This window comes from Dreissena polymorpha, chromosome 1, assembly GCF_020536995.1.
Source record: "Dreissena polymorpha isolate Duluth1 chromosome 1, UMN_Dpol_1.0, whole genome shotgun sequence".
In the NCBI taxonomy this organism is placed as follows: domain Eukaryota; kingdom Metazoa; phylum Mollusca; class Bivalvia; order Myida; family Dreissenidae; genus Dreissena; species Dreissena polymorpha.
Window position 1 is genome coordinate 84,589,006 of NC_068355.1, and position 23,695 is coordinate 84,612,700.

A 23,695-nucleotide genomic window follows, 5' to 3' on the forward strand; every position below is an offset into this window, starting at 1 on the left:
CTTTTCAAAGAAGTCTTAGAATACTGTTAAATGAGTTACCCTCTTAAACAATTATTTATATTTAAAACGTTACACACATTGCACAAACAAGTTTTTTTATATGCATCTTAAATGGAGATTCACACACACTAACACTTTGTTGAATAGTCAGAAAGTTCTGCGTAATGACATTGTTTTCATGACCACGTGTTGTATTGTGTACATTTTATTTCGCAAAAAGTGTAATTAGGAATGGCGCCGTACTGTCTTTAGTTCATTGTCAATTAATTCTATACACGTTAATTGGTGTCCGATATAAACTTGTTTTGCTTACAAAGCAATTTGCATCAATTACTAATTTATGTTTCGTCGAAAGTGGAATGCCAAAATCGGAAAGCGTACGTTGTGACATTCTAAACACGAATGATAAGTGGTACAAGTTCAATATTTTTGTAAAATTCATATCTGTGTTTGCCAATTAACATATTTTGACAAGTTACAAACGGGTCAAAATGTTCTTAATTGAACCAATGGTGCAGGCCTACTACTGTTACAACAATTAACAACTTTTGGCCAAACAGGGTCCAAGACGGGGTAACAACTTCTTTGCCGACATTCACACGTTATTGTAATCAAAACATCGTGACAATAAACAAGCACGTGCTCCAATTAAGCGCTGTCTGCCTAACCATGAACAGCAAACGTGTTAAGATTGTCGTCTGCTACAATTCATCAACACACATCTACTGTGAGCCTGCGCCAATTGTATTGGATAGGAGGCGGAGCGTTATTTTAATCGACACCTTTAATATGAGCCTGGGCCTATTGTATTGGATAGGAGGCGGAGCATTATTTTAATCGACAGCTTTAATATGTCACGGGTTGCTATTTTCGGCAGTATGGCCAATTTTCAGGAAGTACAGTGGACATCATGGGGTTTTGTAATCGGCGTATGGAAACAATTATCGGGCGTAATATACGGCCATACGCCGCTTAGTGCAAGCCCTGTAAATTAATTTTTATTAACTCAAAACTGTTTTGCATTAAATTGAAATCAAATCAATATTTTACAGATACAACTGGTGTTTTTTTTATAAATTTAATTACGCATAAAAATAAATGTTTTGATATAACTGAATTATGCATGAAATGCACAATTTCCACGTGAATAACATCGAGGTTTTCATCAAGTCTCCTAAGTAACTGTGCACGATTGTATCCGGACCAATTAGTATTACAAAGCCACTGAAATTTTCGATTGATATTGACACATTGTTATTCACGCATGACGTATTCACAACCGTGCGAATCTTCGCTGATAATAGTCGGCTTAGAAGCTTGGTTGAGAGGCAATTAAGATGTTATCAATAAGGTCGCGCATGGCGGAAAACAGGGCGGCGGCCTTTGAAAAGGGCAGCGTGGCGCTGATTTGCTTTGAAAGGGGCAGCGAGGCGCTTCAAAAAAGCGGCGTGGCGCCGCGCCACGCTAAAACGGCCTGGATTAAACACTAGAGAATCACAATTAAGAAATAATTTAACACGAAAGACCTAAAGATCAGATATGTAGGGCAGTGTACCTTCTACTTATACCCAATTAATTAATCAAAGTATGCATGTTTCCGTATGATGCCAGATGTCCAGTACATGCATCTCTGCCTATATAATACTTACCCCAAGACATGATATGGCACTAGTGTTAGGAAGTAGGATAGGTTTTTCTATGTTGTTTTATAAGTCTATTGAAATTATTAATTATTATATCTTGAGATTGTAAAATAATAGAACTTTATATTAAATAAAATAAGCATTATGACCAAGTTTCATGAAGATCGGACAATAAATGGGGCCTCTAGAGGGTTATTAAGGTCTTACTATAGCCATATAAGGAAAAATGCCCCACCCCTTTGCAGCCATGTTTTGCAGCAAACGTAATCATTTTAGAACTCATCCAAGATATCATTGGGACAAATCTTCTGACCAAGTTTCATGAAGATTGGAAAATAAATGTGGTCTCTAGAGTGTAAACAAGGTTTTACCAAAGCCACATAAGGAAAAATGCCCCGCCCTCTGGCAGCCATATTTTTCAACCAACAGGCATCATTTTTGAACTTGTCCAAGATATTATTGGGATGATTCTTCTGACCAGGTTTCATGAAGATCTGACAATAAATGTGGCCTGTATATGTACTATAGCCATATAAGGAAAAATGCCCCGCACCTTGGCAAAAATGTTCAAACTCATCCAAGATATTATTGAGATCAATCTTCTAACCAAATTTCATTAAGATTGGACAATAAATGTGGCCTCTAGAGTGTTAACAAGGCAAATGTTGACGCCGCACGAAGAACAACAGACAAAAGGCGATCACAAAAGCTCACCATGAGCACATTTTGCTCAGGTGAGCTAAAAATTGAAACACGCATCTAAGTTTCAAGACAAGTGGACAACTGCGTTTGGGTGCATTTCCAAAAGCAAAAAGGGTACTGAATTCATGTTTTGCAAAACATGTGACAATGATCCAGCAGCAGTGGTGGTCGCAATAATTTGAATAAAGTATCAGCAACTACGTGTTACTGATTTTTTATACAAAAGTATGATCTCAAGGTTATCTACGCTACAAAGTTTTTATGTGGCCGTGGATACGCCCACATGTTTCCTGCAGATAATGTGACGTACACAAAAGCAATTCAACATTCAAATGTCAAGGTCATCTTCAAACTTCATTCATGAAATGTAATGAATTCTCACAAATTTAGAATTAAAGGCAGACCTCAGATTTCTTAAGGATGTACCATCAATGGAAAGCTATGAGATTTGTTCTATAAAAGCGTATAACAATCAAAATGATAATGTTGTATCATTATATTTAACTTTGACCTAGGCTAGAGGCTAAACTTTGCGTGAACTTATCGATAGTGAACATGAATTAATCGTTCAATGATCATGACGAAAGCACAATAAAAAGTCTGGCAAGCTATGACTTTCACTTGGTACGATCATTTTAAATGTGAAGATGACATAAATTTTTCTGAAAATACTTACTATCCAGTATTTTTGAAATTTATTTGAGAGTCCAACGTGAAATTTAAATTCCAATGGTTAAAAATAACTAAGGGAAGCAACTCATAAAACTTCACAAGTCTAAACGGTCCTCGGATGTTTCGCCCCTAAGACGTTTCCGCCCTCGTCGTTTCGCACCTGGTTGTTTCGCCCCCAATTAGCGGAATGTTTTAATGTACAATGTTTTGTCACATATCATTATTGTGTAGTTTGTTCATTGCTGGGATTTGAATAAAATGTGAAATTAAAATGCACTACAATTGATGTTTGTCCTTTGTTGTTCGATGTTTATTGAAAATAATGTAATTAAAGGTAACACAATTGAAAATTACGTGTAATAAATATAGTATTGTGTACGCTTTAATGCTTACGTATAAATATATTAATTGTTTACACGAACAGTTTAATTGGTGATAATTATATTATCATCAAAGAAAGTATGCCGAATCAATAATGTATCACGCATCATCCGACAAAAGGTAGGTGATAAAAACTATGAGCCACAATAAGTATATATATATAAATGTTAAATGCATGCAGTCAAACAAAACTAATGGAGAGTTAGACCAGTGCATAGACCTAGTGTAAGATCCAATAAGAACAGGACTTTTAACGGCGATTTTATTTTATGACATTCAACATTGTTTTATAAAGTGTAACATAATAATGTGATAGTTTTATAGTTGTGAAAGGGAGTTGTGTGCAACATGGATTTTCCATGCATAAGATGCAGAACTGAAGTGCGTCCTCGGCAACACGCGGTCCAATGTGATTCATGTTCGTGTTGGCAGCATCGAACGTGCAAAACAGGTGAGTCAGATGAATAATAGTGAGTTACTAATGCAAAATTGATGATGCTTTTCTTTTATTGACCTGATAATCACAATCGTATAAATTCGATACAAGTATATTCCAAAGCGCGTCATAAAGCCGGTATAAACATATATATTTGTGGCAATTGACCGTAAATTTAAAACATTTGGCGATCCTGAGTTAAAAAAAAAGTATTGCTATATTGTAATGTTTAATAATTACGACTGATTAAGTTTGTAATTGTGATTTGCTGTATATCCTTAATTATTGTGTATTATGTATACTCGAAGTGATCTGTTATGTTTAAAAAGGGTAATTGTAAAAGTTAATGAAGTGAGAAGGTTAAGAACCATATCAGTGAAATGCAACAAATTGTGTTTTATTTATTTATCCATGAAAAAAAACTACATCATATTTATGTAGTACAATTTCATATTAAATAAACAATATAATTTAATTAAATAAATATAATTTATTTTAAGTCGCTGGACATTATTAAACATTAACTGCGTTTAATTCCTAAGGATCGTAAAGGAGTGTTAATTGCTATATCTACACTTGGGGACTTTCCTTACGCAACGTAACTTAAAGGGATCTTTTCACGCTTTGGTAAATTGACAAAATTGAAAAAAGTTGTTTCAGATTCGTAAGTTTTCGTTTTAGTTATGATATTTGTGAGGAAACAGTAATACTGAACATTAACCATGGTCTAATATAGCCATTATATGCATCTTTTGACAATTTTAAAACCTAAAAATTATAAAGCGTTGCAACGCGAAACGATTGAATAATTTGGAGAGTTCTGTTTTTGTCGTTAAATTTTGTGAAACTACGAAGATTGCTTATATATAGTATAAAATACGTCAAGAATGTGTACTCGGCGGAATAGCTCAGTAGGCTAAAGCGTTTTTACTTCAGGACTCTGGCAGGACTCCAGGGGTCACTGGTTCGAAACCTGCTGCGGGCAATGTTCTTTTCCTTTTTTTATTTTTTTTCTTGATTTTTTACTGGAGCTTTTACGATCCAATGTTTACATTTATAAATATAAAGCATTTAATGAATATGTTAAAAAAATGCCAAAATCTGTGAAAAGGCCCCTTTAAGTGTATTGACAAATATATGATTTAAAGATGTTAATTTTCAAATACAAATTTCTTCGTCAACAAAACGTTTGCGCAAAATATTAAGGAATAGATTATTGACTTATATGAAATTTGGCAGATGTTTCAACAGATGCATTATAAATCATTTTTGTATAAAACTTTTCAAGCAAACACAAAACGCAAATGAAATAGAACTGTGTGTACGAAACTTATAACAACCGTTTCTTTCACATTTCCGTGTTCCTTATTATTAGGCAATAGCGTATTATTAATAATGAAATGACAAATCAACTTGTTTTTCTATGTACTTGATTAACTTATAAAACGATATACGTGTACTTATGTTAAAAAAGTTATTATATAATCCAGCTGTATATTGTATGGATAATATGATAATTTCTGTATTCCTTATTGCTAAGAAATAGCGTATAATTAATAATGAAATGACAAATCAACTTGTTTTTCTATATACTTGATTTACTTATAAACGATACACATGTACTTATTATAAACACGTTATTATATAATCCAGCGATATATTGTATGGATAATCTGATAAACAATAAATCCGTCATTGCACAGGTTTTTCTTCTGAAGAATACAAAGCCGCTGTGAAGTCAGGATGCGAGCTTGACTTCGTATGCAGTCCTTGTTCAAAAGAACAAACACGTAGAACAGAGGCCAGCGATATTGATGCCAACGACTTTGCTCCAAATTGGGATTTGGGATTTAACGTAAGCGACATCGGTCACAACGTAACCGACGAGGACTTGGACGGTACGCGGGCAGAAGGAAATATGCAGGTCGAGGGAAACGTCAACGACACAACCGGAAACATGGGCGATGAAGGAAATATCGAAAGGGACGACACAACGCGGGCAGTAGGAAATATGCATGTAGAGGGAAACGTCAACGACACTACCGGAAACTTGGACGATGAAGGATATATCGAAAGGGACTACACAACGCGTTTAGAAGGAAATATGCATGTAGAGGGAAACGTCAACGACACAACCGGAAACATGACGGCGCACTTGTATTTTTACTGACATTTTAAACCGCTGCATAAGTATGTGATTTGCATGTTATTTATCTACTAATTATATATCAACTATGACTATCTACAATGCAGAGAGTTCATGATTGGGGACATTCAGGTAAAGAAGTAATTAGCAGTAACTGCATATAATAATCATAAACTATAAATTTTACCCAAAAGAAAGGTTTATTACTTCAGTATCATAGAAGAACAAGCATATACATATATAATTGCTCAGTTTGTGTATTGTTTTCTTTTAGATTGTCGACGTACTTTTCAACTTATGTCCATTCTCGCCTTCATGGAGAAAGATGAGAATTGCAAGCAGGTACCACTCATGTTTGCCCTAATGTCAAGACGACGTCGCGACGACTACACCGCTGTGTTCCGGAAGTTGATTGACGTCTTAGGCTATGCTCAAGCTGAGGAGTTTATGCTTGATTTTGAGCAAGGTATTACACAATTAAATAGTCTATTGCAAGTTACTCTTACAATTTTATTGCAATTTACAGTGTCAATTAGATAATTAGTTTATACATAAATACGAGTATGATTGATCCTTCAGCTGCTTGGTTGGCTGTGCGTGAGTGATTTCCCGGTGCCATAGTGAAAGGCTGTGTGTTCCACTGGTCCAAGTCTGTTTGGGCTCGGTTGATGGACCTTAGGTTGAAGCCTGCGTATATGCAGCGGTCCTCGGCCTTCAACCTCATTCGCCAGCTGTTGTGCCTGCCATTCCTACAAGCACAACACATTGGCCCAACATTTATGACGTTTGCCGAGCACGAAAGGGCACACCCAGAGCGCGAAAAAGAAACAGACTGATGGATTACATCTCTCGCCAATGGCTTGACCACCCTATATTCGATGTTGACAGTTGGTCCGTGTTTGGTTACCAGATCCGAACTTATAACGACGTTGAAGGTAATATTTCTTTTCTTTTTTCCCAATTCTGTTTGTAATGTAATAATCGCTTCTATAATGCCTCTATTTAATATTTCTTCAACTGTCTGTTTTTTGTTGGCAAAATATCAGTATTCTCAGTCATTCATAAGTGATTCAAAAATATCATCCATTATACATGCTAATATATCTTTTTTGCGCTTTGCGTATTTGTAATAGTTCATTATATATACTTCAGGATATCACCATCGGTTGAACTCGCGAACTGGTCACCGCGGTCTGACATTCTATAGATTAGTTCCTGTGCTGCTCAGTGAGTGCAAGCAGGCACAACGGCAAGAGCCCTGATCGCATCCGGCAGCAATGACGGCACAAATAGAGGACGCCGGTACAGACACCTCTCGCAAATGATCAGCGAGTTGTTTGAGCAATACTCTGCAGGTGAGCTCACGACCACCCACTATCTGCGAGCTTGCGCAAAACTCTATCGACCGCCAGACATGGAGTAATGTACGCTGCATCGCTAACACCCAGTAGGCAAACCCACTACCTGCGTGCTTTCGGGAAACTATGGACTTTTCTTCATGTTGCTTGCTTCTAACAATAAAGATGCTTTCATTGTCGTTTACTACTGAATTATCGTATGTGTCCATCATGCTGTTTTACACTGTTATTTTAAGTTATTTTATGTCAGATAAATAAATTAATAAAATAGAATTTTTTTTCGTTACTTCTTTATACTGCGTTAAATTAGTGACCTGATGAATATCATCTTATTCAAATGAAAATTGGGGCGAAACGACCAGGTGCGAAACGTCTTGGGGCGAAATAACTAGGGTGCGAAAATACTTGGGGGCGAAACGTCTGGAATTCGTCCAAACGGTAGCTAGTCAAAACGGCCCCAGATCAACATCCCCTAGTCAAACGGCCCCACTTTGGTTAAAACGGCCCATGTCAGTTTTAAAGTTTAAATTTTTTACGTCCCCGATGTATAACAAAAAAAAAATAATTCTGTAAACTATTTTATTCATTTAATCTACATTAGATGATGAATATAATGCATGTAAAATAATCAAACTTCGACTTTTCAAAAATTGAACGACGATGAATGACTTAAAAAAGGATGTAACGCCAACTTATTGCAAGCTAGATTTACGTCTTTTTCTGATGACTATAAAGAACAAAAATGAGAGACGAGTTATATCTGTTAACATTAATAACATAACATATCCCAAACATTATTATATTAGAAGTTGTTAGAGCCTTACAAAATGCTAAGCTAAAAAAGCGCAGTACAAATACAATTTAAATAACACCACAATTTCACATCAATATTCAAATTTTACACTACGAATTTATAAATGCTATCGAAATAATTGTATGTATTCCGGGTTTAGATCTCCCTTGTAGTTTGTTCATTTGCTTTTATAGAAATTGTGCCCTCACTCAAATTTGACTCATTCTGTTAATTATGATGCAATTATTGTTACTTCTAGTGTTCTGATGCAATATTTTTATGGCACATTAAATGTGCACTTTTCATTTGCGTTACATCATTGTGCGTTACAAACTCAGGCTTTGATAGTTCTCAAAAGCAAATGGCGTGTTGGAAAACGTTTCAAACAGCAGACCAAAATGTTCAAATCCTTATAGTCCATTGGCTAGTTCGAGTAGTTTGATTATCAAATTCAAAGATCTAGCAATACCGGTAAGCAGGTTTATCTATAGATCTTTGTTTATTTCCTGATGAACAAACAGTTATCAATTTAACCTACCCCTTGTCTTTTTTTCTGTTTGACTTCGGAAACTTGACCAGGAACGTGTTCGGAACGATGCATGAGCGCTCCAAAGACATTCATCAGATATACTGGCTTTCCGATTAAATAAAACGTATGTAAAACTATCACCAGAGCAATAAGTAGTCAAGTATGATACTAAGCTACTTGGACCAGATAGCCATAATGTGGAAGTTAAGTTTCGATAAACAGTGTATAAAGTTTATGAAATATTAATTGTGTGAATTGCTTATTATTTTCCTTTATAAAAAAATGATACGCGAATAAAAATTTGTGAGACGGTTAGTTCAATAATGGTCGTAGGCAACAACTGAATCGATATACAAAATAAATCAGGCAATGTTGATGCTAGACAAAGCAGTACTATTCTGTTAACCTTTATAGTATTTTATTATATTTATTTTTTACATTTTGACGTCAATAAAATAGGAAATAAACAATAGAAGCGTTGTTCTAGACGGATCATTGAGATTAAATAATGGTGATGAACGCTTGTTGATATAATCTAGAGTCCATGCTTTAGCGTTGATATGTTGCTATTTCATTGTAAGTTCATAGATGACATACTTTTGCATAGGCAAACGTCTATGAAAAAAATGCACAGTACTTGGTTTTTGAGACATGGACGACCTCGAACATGAAATAACATGTTATATGAGTATGACACAGTGCGTGCTAACATTGGAATAAATCACACACGGTCATTTCTATGAATAATCGACGTACAACGTGATTCGATTATGCGAGGAATGATGGCTTTTTTATGTCATCTTGTTCTGGCGTGTCTGCGGTGCTGAAAAAGGTTCGCAAACACGAAAGGCACCAGAACGACAAAGAGACCGACAACATCCTAATTGACGAATTGGCGCCCTTTTTATCGTTATGGCGGGGAAATGTGTCGGTCTTTCTTGTTGGCGTTTTGGCGTATTTCAAAGTTGACGACACGCAAAACGACCTGACCGAACGACGAAACGGGCATAAATGACATACCGGTATGTCATAATTGTTGTATTTGCGAATTGTTTGACGTTTTACGGGTATACTTGTCGGTCTATTATGTAGGCGTGTTGGATACATTCGACAAACTCACCAACACACCAGAGCGATATGAAATAATTCAGCCAAAATAGCATGGTGTCTGTTTTCAGCCGTATAGTGCTTTCGTGTTGTCGGGTTTGAACGGTGGGAGTGATTGCTACCTAAGTCCCGTCAAAACACCAGAACGACATCTCAGAAATCAGCCAGCTTAAATTACCATCTCTTTGAGAAAACAATTCTTAATGTTTTACATGAACTTGTATCAACATTATAAGTGCACATGTTGTCAAAAGTCCTATACTCATATGAATGGTGTTTAATTGATGAGACTTTATCCATTCAGGTAGGTTTTATTTGCCACAATATTATTTAAGTTATATCCATTGTTCCAACTTATGCGCCATCGCACAGTTTGGTCAGGAGTTACCCTGTCTTCTAATGATACAAGTGAGTGTGTATTTCGAAAATAATGAGATCGCTCCGTTAGGACTCGGAGTGTGTCCCAGTACTCCTTCTTAATTAACTATTGGATTCACGAACGTTATACGAATTTTGCATCAGAGCTACAATTTCAAGATATTTGATTTTAACTGAAAGATATTTTTTTTTTATCATTTTGATGTGGTCTTGTGTTGTAGTTGGAGAGCCGGAGTACCCAAAGGAAACTCCATCTGCCCGATATGGTGACCGACAACCAAACTCACGTTCTTCATGGAATGCGGAGCTAATGAAACAACGAAATCTTGCGTGATTTTATATATTGGGCAACGTAGCTCCTGGGGATCCAGACTTTGTACGATTAGGTGTCGTTCACTCTTACATCAGGTCTTCTCGCATCCGAACCGCGGCGAGGAAACCTTGTGGAACAACAGAAGAATTGTCAGATGTGCCTGCCCTTGTGAACACACGTGAACAAACTCCCAGCCATCCTGGCAGACTATCTGGTCTAATAGTCTAACACAGACCATATAAACTTGCATTTATACGATGGTATATGACTCTACGTTTTTATATGTGAATGTATACTTTAAGTATTCTGTATGTATGTTAAATCACTAAACATGTCATTGTATCACGTCTCATGCTTTGCCAAAGCATCAATGCAACAAACATGTTACCTATTGTATTACCTATTGCGCTAAAATGTCCTATCCACTAAGTATCTTGTTCAGGCCAGCGAAATGGCTGGCACTCTCATAGTTGCAAAAATGAGACGTTCTGTAGTCTGTGACGTATGCTTTTTTCTGAATGAAGCAAACTCCGTACTAGTTCTAAGCCTAAATGCACACAGCCTCACAGGCTTTGAACCTGTATGACGCGTTTGATTGTTAGTCAACATTCCAGACAGAATGCCAGGTTTTCTTCGTTTGTTAAGTCAATCAGAGAAACATCCCTACTTAGTTTTTTTCAAAAAGCTTTTGATAAAGCAGTATGTAAACATGTTTTTCCAGTTTTATTTTTTGGCACACGATTTGTTCCCTCGATCATAATAAAACATGCATATGCAGTGGTTAAAAAAAATCAATACACTCATACATATTTGAATATCAAAAAATAGCTATATATTTAGATGTCAGCCCAGACACACGTAGATAAGACACGCCCTGATTGTTTTTTTAACACGATTAAAACTATAAATTACAAAAAAAATGCGTAGAATCTGAGTACCGGTACGACTAGGAAAGGCACGTATATCGGTGTACACCGTTACATCTCAAAATGGCATATAATAGGTCTGTTTAAATTTAAGCCAATGAATCTTAAACTCTAACTACAAAAAGGAAAATACAGAATTATCCATAATGCTTGAAAATCGTAAGAATTCGTGAATACATGGTACTAAACCTAAACCATATTATGTCAATTAGGTTTGAGCTAGTGTTCCAATTAAAGGAGTTTTTCTAAAAAAAGATTTTAAGATCTACGTCAAATGTATTAATATAACCCTCAAAGTCGAACTTTCAATCAGCTAAACCACCCATCATTCACTATTAGGGTTGTCGACTTCAGAAAATTCGCATCGACTTAGAAAAGTCGCATCGACTTCACAGAAGTCGCCTCATAGAAAAAACGAACGCTTATCAAAACAATTAAAAATGTACATTCATTGCAGTAATTATATATCCACACGCAGGAAAGTCTGCAATATTGGGTCGACATATCCTTCACATTTTAATTTGTGTTTTCATTTCAAAGAATTGTAATACATGTTATGAATTATAGACAGTTTCGTTGATTTAACAACACACATTACAAAGATATCGCACATAATCTTATCTCTTTCTTGTAATACGCATCGACATAACCAAATCTAAAAATTCAGTGATAGGCGCGATTTTTCATTTTCAACAGGACAGTGGAATTCACGATGAAATTAAATACATGTAGAGGACTTTTGCATCGCCCCTGCCATCCCATTGTCGACGCCCTAGACAGCAACACAGTATATATTATGTTGTTTTAAACTAGTTAAACTTCAACGCATTACCCCGTTCCTATCTTTGTATCCCGCCCCATCAGGGAAAGCCTGAACCTTTAGCGGTCGGGTCCTGGCAAATGAGTCGTAATCATACTCATCAATTATCTCACCGCGATTGATGATACGTTCAATATAAGGTTTATCACTCTCTTTGACATACGGTTTGTCAGTCCATCTATATGGACTGGGTTTCCATTCCCATGGTCTACGTATGGCGAGTTTCTTGTCAATGGAATGCGTAGTTGGTCCAATTCTATCTTCTGGAATATCTAATCCATCGTCTATCTCTTCTGTGTCTTGAGTGGTGCTTTCGTTGTTTCGTCGCGACCCTTGCTTTGTCTGAGATCTCGATTGACTATGTGTGTGGTCTTTGTTCGCTTCTTTGACTGTAGCTTTAGTCCCGACTTTAGTGTTATTCCAACTTTCTCGTACATTTATTCGACACTTTTCTGTATCAAAAGGTTCACTCGTTATTCCGTTCTCCGATTTATTCCTAGCGGAAACATCGCCTTTGAGATAATCTAATTTTGAGCTGCCGACTGAATCACAGAAAAACGTTCTTTCCATTCGTAAGTGTTCGTTGCCTTTGTGGATCGCTTCTGAGTGTTTTTCAGCTAGAACCATATCGTCTTGAGTATTGATATGTGTGACATTGTGTTTAATATCCACGTGGTCGTGGCGATGTTGTTCCCTGTCTCTCATATGCATTTTCTCAGCAAGTTCTGTACTAAGAATCATCTCTTCATCATACTCCTCTTCGTCGTCGTCGTTCATATTAGCCCTTTCCTCATCCGATCTATCATCGACGGCTGGAATGATGTCCATATCGTCGTCATCGTTTGACGAGTCCATGCAATCTACTTTTAGGAGCCTATCGTCATGTTGGTTGCGTCTAGCCACTATTATTATTTTCCGTTTCCGGGGACCAAGATCTGAAAAGTTCGTAAGAGATCGTCGGAGAGGAAAGTACTTGCGCTGCGTAATGTGATCAATGACTCGCTTGTTGTAACTGTTAATTTTTTTCAAAAACTTGAGATTCTGAGGATGAGCGGATTTGGTGCCGGGGTACTGTATATCCGGTAACCTTTCCAGCGATCCAAACTTATGTATTGCTTCTAGAATTTTACTATTGTCCCCGCACTGAACACTTGTTTCGGGATTGTTCCCACAACACCGCAACTGATTATAAAGTGTATTCTTAACAACAAGGCCAGACGAATACAACCTCTGTATTGCTTGCTTGTCTTCCTCTTTTACCTCCCTTCCGCTATGTTTCGCACTACCGGTATCGCCATGAATCTCCTTAGACCTGACCCCGGTGAGTTTCACGTTCCTCTGGTGCAGCCTCTTTTTGAAGCGGCTCGCCAATGACAACTGGTCTCCCGGCATCCCGCGTGCTGACGGCAGGGGCCGAATATCCTCCTCTACACTCTCCTCTCTCGCTCCTGCGATCTCTTGCTCTGATTTATGCTCGTCCTCGTTCGAACCGGACAGATTCCGGAAGCGTCCAACAGACGCTCCTCTGTACCTCTGCTGAAAGTTCCACAGTTGCTCACGCTGCTTGAGTCCTTCGTCACGTGGATGGTCGATGAGATGTGTGCGCACGTTCTTGGTGGAGATGCCAGTGATGTCCACGTCCATCCTTGGCGACACGAGGGAGATCTTATGCGCGGATTTCACAGGCCTGCTGGACTCGTAACCCCACTCACCACGTGACTCCATAGTAGTCATGGTGATCAAAGATTCCCATCGACGCCAGTCGCCAACTGAAAATAAAAAGTAAGGTAAAGGTAAAGGTTATATATTGGCGTCGAATGGTTATTAGTGAACGGCTTGTAGAAAAACTATAACATCTTAAATGATCATGACGTGCGCCACAAAGTTCGTGGTTACTGTTACACTTGATTATTATTTGTCAATATTTGTCATACTATTTCATATATAGGCATACATATTTTTAATAGAGCAAACATTGACATATTGTATTAGTATTGATACATTTTACTTGTTCATGCAACGGAGTTATGTACCAATCGCCTTCAAAATAACAACAACAACAGCAACAACGACACGAAACCAGTAGGTTACATTTCAATCATTGACATTTAATAGATGGCAATGCTGCTGTTGTTACTGCTACTAAACAACACATACTGCAAAGTGTGCTTTTGGTTCTTTAACTTTTCCTTCTGCAACTATCAATGATTGTTTTTCAGCTAGTAACTACACTGACAAGCTGTATCGATCTCTATGTCTATGTTACGTAATAGGGGGCGCGTGCTGCTCCCACGCATATATAATGCAAAAGTGATATGACCGTAATCGGGTTGCATATGGCTAGGTCGTATGCCGCTTTGCATTCATTTGCGATCGATTTCGATTTCAATAATGTGATACTTCGCGTTTAAATATACCTTTAACGTAAATAAATAATAATATAATCGCCGAATTTACGTTAAATTATCGGTACACGATAAATATATTATTTAACAGATTTGTTTACGATATTGTATATATTTATTCTCGAACATAGCTGGCAGACGCACATTTGTATGTAAGATGTGTGCTCGACCAAATAAGTGACTGAATTGTACTATCATTGTTAAATTAACTTATAATATATATTTGTAAACACACAGACAATACTTATTCGAGTGCTTACGATGCATCGTCTTGCATTAAGAGCGTTACTATGAGTTGAATTGTAACTGATCATACAATTAGTCGGGTTGGAATTAGTTTTATCAGGAAGCAATATGCTACATTATTTTCTTGTAAACGTAAATACAAAAGAGAAGAAGTATGATGCAGTCTTAATATTATTTAGCACATAACATGTGTGCAGGCCTTAAAAGCTTGTTTTTTGAAGAAGAAATACAGGATCCAATCGATCAGTACTTAAAATATAAAACATAGCTTTTGGAAGGCTATGGCATAACATATGTGTAATACTCGGTAGTTCCTGATCAGACCTCGCGGATACGCAGGCTTGTCTGGAGCTATTCTGTCTGCACATGGCATAAGACCCATTTTCGCATGACGCAAATCACATAAGTTTTTCTCACACAATGTGGGACTAAATGATCTTATCAATAACAAATGGGCATTTAATTATATTTTCGAATTGCTAAACAGCGGTAAATATCGCACTGAACGCTTTTAAATCGAAATGTCAGATCACTTTCGTTCTAATTCACCTCTCTTTATATTTAAATGCGATTGTTTTTCAATACAAACCGATAACCCATTACTGACTGCGAATGTTCGCGTATTCCATTACATGTAAACAACGGTGTTGTCAAATTCACAAACGTTCACTTCGCATGTTAGAGAACAAAGTGCAATTACATGGTGGGCTTTTGTCGCGGACCGGTAATGTGGGTAAATCAATCGCTGATTGTGTCGAATATCAATGGGAGTTAAGTAAAATGAAAAAACCCTCAAGAAATCTTCCAGAAGAGTTGATGCGTTTCACCATCGCAACAACCCCTGCATTAAGGTCTATGACAAGAATCACACGAACACGACGTGAATGAACATCCAAGTTTACTTTAAGAACATCCATTCTCATATATCAATGGGTTTAAAACAATCGAAACAATAAATTTTTAAAAAGTTTCTAATTGTGGTCATTTTGTCATTACCATCTTCGCACAATTAATCCTCTAGATACATATTCAAAAAATGAGTGAAACGATGATTTAATATGCGTTGAATATTATTTCGATGTACATAAAACACATGTATAAATAATAATAAATTCACAATAATAATAAAAAGTAGTTTTGAATAATCTTTCTTATTTTAATAAAATATTTAGGTACAAGCGGAGTATACGTATGAAAATGTCGCTTGTCTTTTGACCGAATTCAAAACACTAACTAACGGTCCGATAACTTTTGAAATGGTAGAAGTCTCGGTATTGTGTGCTTGTCGGAATTGAGAATGAATGCGATACGATGACCGTCCCCTGCACGTTCCATAAAAGCCCCCGCACTCCCCCCCCACACACACACTCTCTGTCAAATACTGCACATGGGCAGTCGCAAGAGTTGGTCAACCATCAACATGCTCAAGACCAATTTACATATATATATTCAGATACACATATTTTACTATGTATTATCGTTGAAGCATGTGAATAGCCTAATTAAATTGACTCGCGCGAAGCAGAGATTGTTACGGTGGTGTTAACACATCGCTGCGTATCGAATTAAGCAACACTAAATGGGACATTTGGATTATTAAAGAATTGCAACCAGAAGTACGGTTTATTCAATGTATACATGAACATGTTTTGAAGATTACAACTGTGCGGTGTAAAACAACTTTTTGATAAAACAGTACCCAATTACGTTTTACAACAATAGCCTTTATTTTATTTTATTTCAATTTAAATAAAATTAAATGGCAATTACCTGTGCAATTTCACGTGCCTTTGCATGTTGTTATAACATACAGATTCTGTATAAACTTTTAAATTAATACAGCCTCTTTAAAGACGCACAAAACCAATCCAAGGAATATTAGAATTATAGTCTTGACTACCAGTAATACTTCTACATTTAAGCAATATACGTACGTAATTTTTTCTACGACGTTTAATTAATTCAGCATCTGTACGATATTTACATCACACAATTTCTAGGGAGTATAAAAATACTTACTTGAAATTGGTTTCAAGTTTGTCATAAAATGGTTTTCTTGACAAGCATCGGAACACAAAAACTCTACTTAACTAGCCCGAAAAAAGAAGATAGGATAAAAACAACACTTCTACCGAGTCGGGTCTCGATTATTTAACATCTGGTCAGACTACTCGATTAATGCTTAGACAATATTGTAACTTAATTGTGCATATATAAGTTAGAGATGGATGCGTGGATAACAGTACCCGATATATAGTTTTCTTTAATTGATGAGGTATTTACACCATAAACAATATTTGTTAAAATGTCGGTATAGCTACTTCGCTACGTTATATAAACTTTCTTTTTGTTTTAGGTGAACGTTTGTTAAAAAGTTATATCACGAAATCATATTTTTGATCCGTGAAATTCTCTTTTATAACTGATACAGAAATCGAACAGTTTCCTAGTTGAAATTCACCCGATTATTAAACAAAACACCCGGGTCGGGGTCCTGCATGGTTCCCTCTGACCAAGTTTCATGATTATTGGACAATAAATGTGACTTTTAGAGTGTTAACAAGGTTTTAGTATGGCTATATAAGGAAAAATGCCCGCCCCATTGGCTGCTATGTTTTTCAACAAACCACCTGAATCATTTTCGAACTCGTCCAAGATATAAAAAAGTGCAAATCTTGTGACCAAGTTCAATAAAGATCGGAAAATAATTGTGTACTCAAGGGTATTAACAAGGTTTTATTATAGCCATACGTAGCCATATGAGGAAAAATGCCTAGGGCCCTGTGGGCCATGTTGTTCAAGCAACTGGAACCATTTTCAAACACGTCCAAGATACTATTGGCACAAATCTTCTAACCAAAATGTCATGAAGATCAAACAATACATGTGGTCTCTCGACTGTTAACAAGGCCAATTGTTGCAAGAGGCACAACGCACTCCGGACAACGGACGACGGACAAAAGGCGATCACAAAAGCTAAGTGGAAACAGGCAAAAAACAAAAAACAGTCATTTCACGATAAACTGTACATGTTTACAATAATAAGAGATAACAGACAAAAACAGTACATTCGTTTCATATTAAACGGTACATAAATGACAATAATAAACGTTTGGTTAAAGAAAAATACAACTTTTTTCTCAAAGCATGTAATACAGTATATTGCTAACTTCCTAAGGTTCCCTTTATTATTACTATTGAACAGTTTCAAAATGTATGCACACTTGGACTTATTGAAAAGTGTTTTGATATGTATTTGGATCTTTCTTCTAAATAAAATGGACATTTAAGTATAAAGTGATATTCGTCTTCTAAAACGTTAAGACTACATATACAATGTAGTATATAATCTTTAATTTCTGACAATGTTCTAATGTCTGAAAGTTTCAAGTTACAACTCATTTGAAGATATGCGTTTTTTGCAATGCTGTTTCTATGTTTTTATTGTCGACGACATGTAAATACAAAAACCTTTCAAATACAGGTTTAAGTTTTTTTATAAAGTAGTAATATAGTTGATGAATCAACATTAACTCTCCACTTTGATTAATACTGATCTCTGAGTCTAGTCTTTAACAAAGGAATAAAGCTTCTAATTATAACTGACTCAGGAAACAACCACACATATGTAAATCATGTTTGGTTTAACATTTGGCGACCTTTGAAGGACCAAATTACGTTATTCTGTGTTTCAGTTTATAATCTTTGCATATTAATGGCAGTAGTAAGGAAACAATGTCCTTGTTGCGTTTGATGTTATTTTTAAAATATTTAACAATTCTTAGGTAGCTACATATGTCTAAAGGAAATCGAACAACTTCAGCATAGAGTGACATTAAATTTGTTGACAGTTTTACATTTAATAGTCTTTAACAGAACTTTCTGTGAATTTATTTAATATTGGTTGCCGCAATATATCCTCATACTTCGCAAATATAATTAAGGACTGACAAGACCTATGCATCAAACAACTTGAACATAACATTAATTGGCACTTCCATATCTTTCTTTATACAAAAAAGTAAATTCATCGCCCAAATAGCTTTGTCATTTAGTGTATTCGTGGTAGGTATAAAAGAGCCCCTACTTGAAATTACAATACCAAGGTAGTTACAATTACTAACTGTTTCAATATCTTTTTTTCTGTGTAAGTCCATTTGTATTTTTGTGACGATGCTGAGAAGCAGCTCGTCTAAGTTATCATACCATGAAAAAATTCTTCACAATGGTGACCTAGGTAAAAGACCGAGCCAGTCCGATTGAGATAGCTCGAATTTTCTAATCGGCATACCTCGCTGATTATCATTGATAAAGGTATAGGAAGCTCAGCTATAAAGAGGACAGCATATTATGGGAAAAAGATTTAATAATAGCTTGAAAACGTTAATTTTAAATCAGTTATATTAAATCCATTATATGTTTATAGATCAATGAAACAACTATGCATTGTCTTTATTGTATTTGACATGTGTCGTGATTCAGTAAATAAATTGCGAATTAAAACGTGTATAATTAACTTTCAACGCGATCATGAGTGTAAAGAAAATGAATTATTTCGAACCTACCATTTGTAAACGTTGTAGCGACTATGGTATATAAACAGCATAATAGCCGTATGATATTATGTGAAACTCGCTCTTATGCGTGCTTTCTCGTTTTGCATATTAAATAAAAATTTCAAACAGTAATTACAGAGCCACATCAGTGCACATACTATGTTTGAAAATTCATTCGTTTGTTGGATATTGTTTGCTGTTTTGAACACATATTAGGTCATATCGCGGAGATTTAGTTAACCTTACAATGTGTTCATGGGCTAACTCACGTATTCAAGTGCTCATACCTACTTTCGGGAATCATCATGAAATTATTGCCGTACTAAACGAACAAACATGCCTAAGCTTATTGAATTAGAGAAAAAAAAATCAAAAGAGAAAAATTATATGTACATGCACATGGGCATATGAAAACACGTCCGTACATAGCATCATTAACTTAGGAAATGAAACAACGAAATATAAAGTTTGGTATGATATACATTAAAATTAAAGAGCATGGTGTAATTAAAGAGCATGTCAAGTTTTGAATTTATATGCTGAAACGTAATGTTATAACCCAAAAACGTTTTACTGTAACAGAACGTTTTTTAAGATAAGTGGTACAGAATATACACGTCGAATATCTTTTTAAAGATATTTCTTGTTATATTTGATCGAGAATGTAACCCGCCTCCCAGTTTCGCTGAATGGATCAAGTTCCCCACGGGTACTTCTTCCCGTACCTCCATTTTTCGTACCCAATTTTTTTCGTACCCAAATTTTTGCTCGTACCCAATTTTTGTTTTCGTACCCAATTTTTTTCGTACCCAAATTTTTTTCGTAACCAAATCTTTTTTCGTACCCAATTTCTTTTGGGCATAATTTTTGTACCCAAACTTTTCGTACCCATTTTTTTCCTACACAACATTTTAGTACCCACATACACACTTGTGGTGATGTAGATAAACTAGATGCTTATATATCAATCCTCTTCAAAAGCATCGTCACACCAGTACTGTCAGTACTTTCATTTGTTTATCGCATTCCCTATTTTTTAATATTGACAGTTAATACATTCTAGATAATTTAACGATTTCTGAGTCCTTCTTTCTGAGAAAATTACAGCACCATTAGCACATAGGATGAGATAAATAAAAAATTGATCAAACGCTATTCCGGCTTTTTATACCGTTTTGTATATCATTCTATATCATTAATAAATAACGAAATCAATGGTCGGCGATATTATTTCTCCTTGTAAAAAACGACATTGCTACTAAAAAGATGCGAAAAAACGCCTATGTGTTTATCTTGAAGTTTGACATCGCATAGAGTTGATAAGTGATTTTAGCTTGCCGTCGATCACCCATCATATTATTGTATTCCATAGCTGTCCGTGATTTATAGGGTCGTAGAAATCGATATAGCAGCCGAAAAGTTATTTTTAACTATGTATTTGCTTTTCTATTAAATGATTAAGAATGAAAATTTCATCGACAGTACTGCAATTGGGTTTGAACCCGAACTTAGCATATGTGAGAATGACATGGGTTTCTGTCCAAGATTTTTAGCGTTCGTATATCACACCTGTAAAAACCGCTTAACAACTTCATGCCTCTAAAGTTATTATGTTCGAAACTATCGCCCCGTTTATAAAGTGGAATAATAACTCCCGTTGACCAACTCTTTGGACATTGTTTCGTTTCAAAGATATAATTAAATATTTTTTCTAATTGTTTGACTATAATATGCACTGTTTCTTTATAATCAAATAATAGTTATAATTGTTTGACTATAATATGCACTTAAAAAAAAAGTATTCATACATTATATAATCGTGTTCGGCTGCCATAATACCGGTTTTATTTAGCTTTAGTTATTTTTTCGGCGGAAACGGGTTCGTCTAGATCCGGGTATGAGCTGATTAAATGTATATTATCAAACTCACGTAAGTAACTGCCACCATCGTCGTTGTTTACATTAACGTAAGTCTCAGAAGCTAAAGTACTGAAATATTCGTAGAATTCTTGCAGCGATGTATTATCCGCTTAAGCGGTCTGTATCGTATCTGGTTTATTTGTAACAAATCACTGACAATTATTAATATTTCCGCTTGCACTTGCGTGCACCTCCATTTATTATCATTGACCGCAAGGCCAACTATATACATTCATATAAGATCTTTCAACTTCACATCTTCCCGCTCGGATATGGTAAACAAAACAACAGATATGCTCCTTGTTTTTGTATATAGTTGACATTCTGACAAATAGTGTTTTAGTCCTCCAAAGTAAAACTAAACAAAGCTTGAATTACTATAATGCTTACCCAATGACAACCTTCACCGAACTACAAATATATCAACTTCTATGCAAAAGTGTTAATCATAGTCTATACATAACCTAATTACCCGATTATTCATATTCCTCACTGTAAGCGATAATTTTATTAATTCACTTCACGTGAATCCAATGAATGTCAATATTTGGTGTGTCCAACCGTTACCCATTCATACGTGCTTTACCGAACGTCTATACCGTTAAATATTAATAAATTCTTTGCACAAGCAATTGCTCACTACTTCAATGTTCAATCAATCAGTACACATCTTCCCCGCAGTATACTTTCTTAAGAAATGAAATTATTTAAAGACGCCACCTCGTTTTATAACAAATTTTAAGTAAACACACCGATAGATTTGTAAGTGTTATTTTGCAGTCACCAATTGTCTATTATTTATATAGGTGGAACGAGACAGACTTAATTTACTAGTCCTCCCAACGAGTATTGTAATCCAATATTTCAACCTTGTGTAAACCACTCTTTGTCTTATACGGTGAACTTTCACGATATATAATGAGTGTTCCTTTTGGGTGCAACCACGCATGGGCTGATTAACCAAATGAATAGATATTGTTTTTCATTGAAATTGTGTCATTCAATATAATCAAACACGTTTTTCTGCATGCAAAATTGCTATATATTGCAAATAGTGAAATGCTTAGTTACGTGACAATGAAATACATAAATATGTAGTAGTTTATGATGACTTGAAAGAAGTTTTTTTTAATCACAACCTATGTGTGACAACCAATCAAACGAAAATATACATAACGTTTGCAAACAATAAACAAACATACATAATCAATAGGGTTTGTTTTATTCAGCTGATTAACTAATTGAATAATTTATGAAGTCAGTATTCCAATTTTAAAGTATATTATAATTTCCAATGAATACGTCTGTAAATGAGTTTTTCAATGATATAAATGTTGCGTTCGTGTCATCGGAAACCCAAGCTATAGTCCTACTATTATAACAATTAAAAAATCGGTTTTGTTTATTAGAGAGCTCTTAAGTTATATTGCAAATGACTCGATAGTTTTGTAACATTTTTCAAAGGTTTTTGTTAAAAGTTCAATGCCTGAAAGCTTTTATTTTTAATAGAAATTAGTCAATTACTAGTAGCCAAGACATTTCTAAATCTTTAGATACACAATTCGCGCAGATTCATCAAGCTATTTGCACTTGCACATACTGAAAATAATCAGATTCAAGTTTGAGTTCGATAGACGAATGATTTATTAATTTCACATTTCCGTAGGGCATGTTCACCATATTCCGATCAGTTTTTATTTGCGATACGATTGATTAGGTTCCGATCTTGACTGACTTGAAGTGTTGACATGCGAATATAAACAAATATAATAATTAAAGCTGAACTTTCGACCATGGGAATACATGACCTTTTATAATTATGAAACGTTTATATATCAAAACGCAATAAAACATTATGGTGGAAAAGAATTTGCCATCAACCCCATGGAACATGGATCAATGTGTAAATAACATTATATTTTGTTGTCTTTTATGTCTTCGGACCAGACGACGCATTATTTTAAAATTCGAGAATTGCGAGTACAATTCAAATAAAATCCTTTCCAAGTGGTTTAAATTAAAGTGTCGGCTCGCATTTGTATTTATGCTTTATATACTATATACTATACGTGGTATATATAGTCTATAGTGTATGGCTCTGCTGTTTTATTTCTCTGACTTACCCGAGAGTCATACCTGTAGAAACAATTACAAACGGACCAACTTAAAACACAAGTTTGTAGACGGACAAACATACAATCACAAACATCAATTCCTCTCAACTTCCGTGTTCCCTGTCCTATATCTCAGACGGTAATTTACATCTGAAGGAAGGTTAGATGATGGGCCAAGACACGTCGTTATCTTCATTAAGACTAGATTACACTGACAATACACTTAATAACCCGGAAGGCTGTTCGTTTA

The 23,695-nt window shown here is 35.6% G+C and overlaps 2 protein-coding genes across 4 annotated transcripts in view; both read right to left on the reverse strand.

The window, feature by feature from the left end:
* The window catches only part of LOC127838608 (phosphorylase b kinase gamma catalytic chain, skeletal muscle/heart isoform-like), a 94,504-nt gene extending 91,393 nt beyond the window's left edge, over window positions 1-3,111 (reverse strand). Inside the window, exon 1 of one of the 2 annotated variants that reach the window (XM_052366478.1) lies at window positions 3,022-3,111. The gene's annotated coding sequence lies outside the window, so the exon portion shown is untranslated. Of the gene's footprint in view, window positions 1-2,749; window positions 2,998-3,021 lie in introns of those variants that run through there. The other variant, XM_052366473.1, reaches the window with a different exon arrangement.
* Window positions 3,112-11,196: 8,085 nt separating this feature from the next.
* LOC127838585 (uncharacterized) lies at window positions 11,197-22,006 on the reverse strand. 2 transcript variants are annotated; one of them, XM_052366414.1, is made up of 2 exons: window positions 21,804-22,006; window positions 11,197-13,973 (listed from the first exon to the last, which is right to left on the reverse strand). In XM_052366414.1, the coding sequence occupies exon 2, from the start codon at window positions 13,936-13,938 to the stop codon at window positions 12,205-12,207; it is 1,734 nt and encodes a 577-aa protein (XP_052222374.1). In that variant the 5' UTR covers window positions 13,939-13,973; window positions 21,804-22,006; the 3' UTR covers window positions 11,197-12,204. The 2 variants fall into 2 exon arrangements, with proteins under 2 accessions (XP_052222374.1, XP_052222381.1); XM_052366421.1 differs by having other exon boundaries at window positions 21,722-21,808.
* Between the last annotated feature and the right edge of the window lie 1,689 nt (window positions 22,007-23,695).

What these genes read in the sequence shown, in the direction of transcription:
- LOC127838585 (XM_052366414.1), bottom strand. Translation starts at nt 13,938, where the DNA reads ATGACTACTATGGAGTCACGTGGTGAGTGGGGTTACGAGTCCAGCAGG.